General features: G+C 31.6%; 1 protein-coding gene across 1 annotated transcript; it reads left to right on the top strand.

The window, feature by feature from the left end:
• Positions 1-309: 309 nt before the first annotated feature.
• LOC125063159 lies at positions 310-6,832 on the top strand. The gene is made up of 4 exons (XM_047669427.1): positions 310-633; positions 2,974-3,306; positions 3,403-4,251; positions 5,365-6,832. Exons 1-4 carry the CDS (start codon positions 439-441, stop codon positions 5,578-5,580), a joined length of 1,593 nt encoding a protein of 530 aa, XP_047525383.1. The 5' UTR covers positions 310-438; the 3' UTR covers positions 5,581-6,832.
• Positions 6,833-8,647: the final 1,815 nt, after the last annotated feature.

The raw sequence follows: 8,647 nt of genomic DNA, 5'->3' as shown, positions 1-8,647 counted from the left end.
GACAGCTATTCGTTTAAAAACTTATCGACAATTGACATATGTAATATGCATATCGAAACTATGGTCAACAATAATTTGTTGCAATTTAAGTATAATATTTGTATTTTGTTGACTCAAAACTAAATTGTAAAATAGATAGATGGATAGATACATGAAAATGTCAAATAATTATGAAATGAATATTATATTAGTTTTTATAAGTCATTTTTGTAAATTTAAAAATGCAATATAATTTCTCTATAATTTCTGTGTTCATTTTTTGTTGGTACCCACATAAGAGAAAAATAATTAACTTGCAAAATACTCTTCTCCACATTATATTAATACTAGTAACTGTACAACGTGGTAAAAGTATGTGTTCTTATTAAACAATCATTTTTAAATATCTATATTATAATAAGAAATATTCTATTTCATCCCTTCTTTTGATTATCGAAAATGACTGAAGCAAAGTTTTGTAGTTACTTTAAGAATTTTATTCTTTGCGGCGAAATAGATTTCCACTGCATGTTATGCCAAGAGTCATTTTTTTATTTAGAAACTGTGGATAAGCATCTGAAGTGGGAAAAACATAGGAGCTTATTAAAAAAGCAGGCATACGACGAACGTTATAAAAGAGACTTTTTGTACAAGGTAAGCAAGATTCATTTAAAATCAAACAAATGATATTACGCAATAATATCATGGTACAGCCTTTTTTTTAATATTCGTTCAAAACCTAAAAATTACAGTTATGCTTTTCTTTCACATTGGATGAGTAACATTTAACAAAGGTAAAAAAAATTAACTAAGCCTAAAAACAGACGTATCACCTTCCATCCACAATACCTATCTAATTAATATTTTTTTTAAATAAAGGCATTGGCACAGAGCCGCGCCGACCCCCGGCAGCGCCTGTGTGCGAAACCCATGAAGCGCCTCCTATTTTTTTTATAGGGGAACAAACAAGCCTGCGGGACGGCCAAAACGGGCAGTCATCGCAGCCCATAGACATTTTTAATGGGTGTGTTGCCGGCCTTTGAGCCTAGTTTAAGGTTTTCGGCCTATGTTTACGAATCTTCAAGTTTCAATGTATTTTTTATTTTTTGTTATTTTGACCGAAAGAAACATGTTCTTTAGTTTAATATAATTACTTAAATAATATTTTCTTAAGTAGGTCCGTCCGCTTGCTAAATGTCGTGAAAAATACCAAAAACGCGAATTAAATTGTTACATACTTTATTTATGATGTTATATGTAACTGTTTTTAAGGTCAAATTTATGAGATATTTTTAATAAATCCCATCTTTTAGTACATACGAAAACTAATTATATAATTCTTGCACAATATTAAAAAATCGTGTGATGATTGAGGTTGGCAGCGTCGTTTACTATTAAGGGTCGATTCGACCAAACTTCAATTTATACACGAGTAACTATACCAAGAATAAGCTATTCCATGATTTTAATCTCGAGTAAATCCATAGTCGTTTGTCCACGTAATCCATAGTATAATTGCGCTAGGAATAACAATACGCGAATAGCAAGAGAATGGTGAACGAAAATAAAACTCGGCAAATAAATGTTGTACAACGGGACAGTGTAAGAGCATACATCATGTCAACTCGCTTTTGCCGTATTATAGTGTGAAAAAGTAGCTTTTAACAGGTGTCAAACGACAACAAAAAGTTTTTATTTGTTGTTTGTTTGAGGCTTTCGTCTAAAAAGGAACTTCTGTTGAGCCTAGTTGAATTTCATTCTAATATTATAGAAAATAAAAAAATCTAAAAATAAATAAATAAATAATAAATTGTTTAAACGTTTCATTATACAATGCCAGACTATTAATTAAGTGCGTTGCGTTGACTTGAAATTAAAACACAGAATACATATTTGGGAAATGACAGAAATCAGCTGATTGGACTGACTGACGCCATTAAATTATTCTAGGAATAGCTGTTATTCCGTGCGAAACGGCGGTATAGTAGCTATTCTCGAATAGGCCCACTATTCTTAGAATTTGTAGATGGTAAAACGTAAAATTGATTTACTCTCGATTAACTGACGATTTATTCTAAGATTAAGATTTACTCTTGTTTGGTCGAATCGACCCTAAATTAAACTATGGCTAGCGCACAGTAGGTAAAAAACGCTGGGATTTAAATCCAGCAATATTCTTACCGCGCAAATTTGAGCCACTATCATAGCCTTGTCCCCTTAAATTGTTTATGTCCAAATTAATTTAGGTTTTCTATTATAAATGACGTTACTCCAGCGCCAGTTGCATCTATAATTGGACAGAAAGCAAGGAAATACTCTCTTATTTCCAACTTTATAGTTTCCATGTTAAAATTGACAAACCTTATTATCATACTAATTTGCTCTTCGTGTGAAACGTCGGGAGTACAATCCAGTATTATTGAAAAATATTTATTAATTCGACATAAATTTAAAATAAAATGTTGAATTTGGTTCCCGAGTATTAGTTCATTTTGGATTTTATTAAGGTATGTCGGCATATAATTGAAATCATAAGACAAACACACTCAAAAAACACGGCGCAGCGGCCTTTCTTTTGATTCGCTAATAAGCTCTGAGTAATTAACGTAAACTAAAACCCAAAGCGTAAAATGACACTTCAAACGTACGTAAGAATATTGTAGTGTAACATAAATAATTTCGGTGGCGGCGCCCTTATTGTCTTAGCGCCTGTGTGCACCGCACACTTCGCACACATGGGCGGCGCGGCCCTGCATTGGCATATATAACGGAATTAGGGTTTTTGATATGAATGCCACTAAATGTTGTATAAAGGCAGTATCCCCCCCTACATTGCTCATTGTTAGTAGGTTGTATAATATCTAATTTACCATATATCTATTCTTTATTGCCTAAAACGTAGGGCGTATTCATGAAAACAATATTAATAGTAAAGTCGCGATGTGTCAGAAGTAGAACTTGAGGTAAATGCACGTAAAACCATTTTTTTTACAGATCAGAGATGATTTTTACTGTGTAGCCTGTAACGAGCTGACCACTGAACCTAAAAAACATAGACAATGTAGTTCTCATGTTGCAGCTAAAAGTGTTTTAAAAAAACCTAAATTTGAAACAATGAATTACCCAATAAGGAGGTGTTCAGATGGTACAGTTTTTATTGGCGATGTCCAAGTGACCGCCTTAGAATGGCATGGTATAAAGAAAGATTTCTGTACCGTATGCTCTAGACAGATTCAAGATGTAACGATTCATACTACTTTGAATGTCCACGTAATTAATCTGATACAATCGAATACTGTTAAATGCAATGAATATTATTACAGAATGGTAAGATTACTTCATACCCTTTTTTTAAGTGCCGGCTATTAGTATGTATTTTTGTTTGTTGGAAGTAATAAATAAGATTTTTTTCTTAATTTACAGCTAAGTCACGAGAAATTCTACTGCTTTATATGTCTTAACGTACACGACAATAGCACGATGGAAGATCATATGACTGAAGATTGTGATGTAGCTGAAAAATATAAAAACAACTATTCAAACAAGGCATATCGAAATATGAAAGTTTTAGTTAAAACTGACCCTGAACTTCATAGTGCACTTCTTATTATGAGCCAAGAATACTATAAAATAAATGATAAAAAAGGAGAAGCAGAATGTCGGATTTGTAACAAAGCAGTAAAAGCAGATATAACAGTTATGATCAAACATAAAGATAACCATGAAAATGAAAGGGATTCAGATTGTGGTAAGCCTTACGATGTTAAGTATTCAGAAGTCGTTGACCACGGAAAAAGAAGGCACGAACTGGTAAATTATGGCAAGGATAATTATATTAAATTTAATACACTAGTAAGTTGGGGTTATTGCTCCATGTGCCACACGAGAGTCTCCGCTAGCATGCGACAGGTATTGTCTCATGTGAATGGAAGACGTCACAAGTGTTTTCTAGAATTACACGGCCTTTGGAGACCGAGTAAGCATGAAAAGACCTATTGGAGAAAGATAAAGTTTACGAGCTTCATGATAAGCATTTTTAAAATTAACGGATCTTCTTATCTTGTTAACGATCAAATACAAATACATTATTCTTCGTTTATGCTGTTAGGAAACTATGGAATTAATACAGATCAGTACATATGTTTTGGATGTAATGAAGTTATAGAGAAATCCGACGCTCAAAATCATTGCAAAACAAAGACCCACGTGGACAAAATGTTGGCCTGTCATGTTATGACTGACTATGATGAAAAGTCAGAATTCATTCGATTGGTGAGTAAATATTATTTAATTACTAAGGATGGGCCAAAAAAGAGAGACTACTTTTTTAATTCTTAAAAAAGTTAAAGAATAATCCAAAATTTTATTGGTCTTCGTGATTATAAAATAGTTCATGTAAAGTATTAATAAATATAAAATAATAATAAACACAAAACCTAGAAAAACATTTTTTTACCGGATTTGAAGTTATGTTTTATTATAAATTTACAATTATTTTACATAATTTTAAATTTAACCGACGTTTCGCGTGCTTTACAGCGTGCGTGGTCACCGTGACCACGTGGTTAAATTAAAATTTATGTAAAGTAATTGTAAATCTATATATATAAAAATGAAACCCGTTTTCCGTTGTCACAACATAACATGAAAACGGCTTGATCGATTTGTCTGATTTTTTTAAAATAATATTCCTTGAAGTACGAGGATGGTTCTTACGGAGAGAAAAATTAAAAAAAATTGAATGAAAAAGTCTAAAAACAACACTTTTCTATATTCCCATACAAAATATTCGTTATAATACTTAAAAGTCAATTTGAACTTTAATACCATATCATAAAGTTCAAGTGTTAGTGGAGGTCCCGGAAGGTAAATTTTTATTTTTTGACATAATGTATTTGTTGTCTTATCAACTTTCTTTTTTTTATCTTAGCTAGACCGGTGTCCCGAATAGCAGAATAAGTATTAAAAAAAAATAAAGAATCGACTGTTAGGCGGTACGATGTTCGCCAGGCCAGCTAGTTTATAATAAAACATAACTTCAAATCCGGTATAAAAGTGTTTTTCTATGTCTAAAAGTTATGCCAATAAAAGAGGATACTAAACACAAAACCTATTATGCCGTTGCCAACAACATTTTAGTATTTTAAATCTAGGTGCTCAATATATGAAGTTATGGTTTACACAAAGATCTTTACATTATTCTGTATCGATTAGGCATTTTAAAATTACAAACAAAACGTTAATTCTATTTTTATATCTTGTCTATTTTTACTGCACCCTCGATGGTTGCCAGTTGCCACAAATGGTTAACTTCTTCAGTAAAAAAATAACTTGTTGTATACTTTTAAAACTAGACAAATGCAATTGAATATCTTTTTGTTTTAGATTCGTCCCAACGTATATCACTGTGCCGTTTGCGATCTGATATTACCATATTGGGATAATGTACGTGGACATATATCTGGACTTTCGCATGGTGCTCGTAGGCGCGTGAGCCTTCTACCTTGCAATGAAGCAAATATTTTACGGTCAATGCATGGTCCTACGTTAAATAGGAATAATAGTGTTAACATTCATCTCAAACGTCTAGGTCTCATTTAGAAATGCAGAGTTAGCTTCAGAGACAAAACCTTTTTAGGAGTCTATTTTGTCTTTTATAATTTGTATAAAATTGATTGGACGTGACACGCGTGTAATTAAACCATTTTCTATCAATTTTTTCCAGCACCAAAATGATTTTGTCGCGAAGGTACTCTACATGAAGCATCATTAATCAATTAAAAGTCGCTTTAACTATTGTTCTTAGTTCGTTATTTGAAAATATCAATATACAAAGAGATTCATTAATTGGTTGTTTGTTGTATCATGTCATCAGAAATCTATCATTATAAACTCATTTGAAAAACTTTTATTATTTTACATACATTTATTTCCTTTGTATCTTCAGATTTGTATTTTAAAATAAGTTTTTTATAACTTGCTGCAAGGCGTTAATGGCGAGATTTATTTAGTAAAACTAAATCTACCACTTGCAGCTGTACCATGTGGTTGACATAATAGTTGCTCATATTGGTCAATATTCAATAATCAATATATTTGTATAGAATATCTTACAACACCGCTTGCACCGGCATATAGGTATTTGTCAAACTCATGGTACAACTACTGCTAGTATTTTTGCAGGAATATAAGGAGAGCAAGTTAATAAAAATATTAGGATAAAAAATATTAATTTACAATTTATTTTAGATACAAGACTCATGACAATGTGTAATGTATTATTAATACCTATATATACATACCTATAATAAGTCTAGGTAGACTCAAAGGTTGCCCCTTACAATAAAAATCCTTCAAATTGTTAAATTTTAGCAAAAGCCTTTTTACAACTTGTAATACCTATTAGTTTATGACCTAATCTAAATCCAAGTGTTTTTTTATTACTAAGTTTTATATATTCTCATGTATTTATTCAAAGGAAAACCGTCTATACCTATATATACTATTACACCTTAAATGACATTATAAGTAAACAAATACATATACAAAATACCTTAACATTCATTAAACCATTGAGGAAAATGTGAGAGTAACATAGTAAAATTCCTAGGAGAGGTATTATGCATTTCTTTTAGATATCCTACAGTTTTTCTTATATAATCTTGTTTAAAATCATCTGGTAGGTCTTGAATTTCTACATCTAGTAATATAACTATATGGATTAACCTTGTAGGGTACAAGCCGGCAAAATGATCCTTGCTTTTAGTTTTTATAATACATTTAAAATTATAAACTAAGTCTAATATCACTGAATCATAGTTGGTAGAGGTTAATACTGAATTTAATATTGAACTGCAAATTTGAAAGCAATTTGGAACTTCAGTACTAGTACACAACAATCTTTGATATGCAATATCGCTTAATTCTAGGTTTAAGTCAAGACTTCTATTTTCAAGGACTTTAACACATAAGTTTAATAACATATTTTCTATCTCTGGTTTCATTTTTATAACAACATCTGAGCGGAGAATGTTCTGATCCCATAAATTATTCAATATAGTAGAACACCTAATATCACTTGTGTTCCAATTAATAATACTGTCTGATAAATTGTTAAAAATACTTGAATCTAAATTAAGTAAAGCCTGAACTAATTCTGGATTGATATCAATATTATAACATGATTTCATATCAGTATCTTTGCATGTTCTGATTAAAAAGGCACTTAACTTTTGGTCAATTTCACTCGTATTGTTTGAAAAAACGGCATGTTTATAAACGTCTACAAGCGCTGCAGTATGGTTTTCGTGTATATTTAAATGGCCTTCAGGGTGCACCTTGCATATTTTACGTATGTTTTCAATCACTGACAGTCTTAAGTTTGTGTCCACAGTAGTGTTATGCTTTGAAGTTAAAACCTGAACGAAGCTTTTTGATAAAGCTTTCGTAACGGCTGGGTCTAATAAAGGGTCCTTGTAAGTAACTGCTGGGCAGGATTCATTAAAAGACTTGATAGCTTTCTCTATTAGTTGAGGATTCATTGTTATAATTAATTATATGTAGATCTGCTACAATACTGTACCATGCCACCTTTTAAAAATAGAAAATGATAAGCAATTACTAATTTAATAAATAACAAATAATTAAAATTGCAGTACTGGACTCTGGGTCTGGAGTCTTCAGTTCAGTCTCCACTCTCCAGTCTTGTCCTTGAAAGATGGAAAACGTCGTTTGACAGAATCCGTCATTTTATATAAAATCCACAGACAAAGATGAAATAAAAAATACTAGCCACAGATTAAAACAATAAGCGAAGTCCCCTAATGTAGATTCTTGGAAAATTTAGTGCCATCTAGTATCAAGTAGCAAAGATATTATGTTAACATCAATCGTAATAGAGGGGGTTACTATTTGCGATCAAATGAAACTAGTAAAAGTAAGCGGCAAGAAATGTATAGGGAATAAACAGATGGTTAAACCACTATAGATTAATACAACATTAATTTGTTAATCTATTCATTAATAAGTATTATTTTTATCTCCGTCCGGAATGATCCCAGTTGAAGTATATTATTTGATACAAATACTTAAAATCAGTTTAATAAAAAGATAAAATATACCTAAGTACTTGAGACTAACAAAAAAATGTACATTAAGTATGTATTTTCTCGATTTTGATTAGTTTTTATATGATTTAGAATTGGTAAATTGTTTAAGACAATATTACCTAAACGTACAAGGTACTTTCAAGATCGATATAAAATAGGTAACTTAGCATATTAGGGTAGAGCGGGGCTAGTTGAGCATAGGGGCAAGTTGGGCAATCGAAATATCTCGGAAACTATTCACCTTACGCGGGAGTATCAAATAGCGAAAAGAAGGAGTCGTAGGAGGGGTGATCATCGCACGATAGCTAGTGGCAGCTCGACGAGTGAGTGAAGTGTCACGGCGTTTTGTTTATTTTGTGACCAAAAAGTAAAAACATTGTTTATCGCAAGTTTTCGTCTGTCTTTGTCTAATGTTCTCTGTTTTCAATCAGGACAGTGTTAATCTTCCAGAAGATTATTGTATTTTTGATTTGTAAATAGGATTTGGGTCTAATTCTAGGCATTTTTTTACAATCCCACTTTTCTTTTAAAATTCCGGGTTGGGGTAAGTTGAGCAACTA

This window comes from Pieris napi, chromosome 3 (genome assembly GCF_905475465.1).
Source record: "Pieris napi chromosome 3, ilPieNapi1.2, whole genome shotgun sequence".
In the NCBI taxonomy this organism is placed as follows: domain Eukaryota; kingdom Metazoa; phylum Arthropoda; class Insecta; order Lepidoptera; family Pieridae; genus Pieris; species Pieris napi.
The sequence above is the reverse complement of the archived record's forward strand: the minus strand, read 5'-3'. Positions and strand labels throughout refer to the sequence as shown.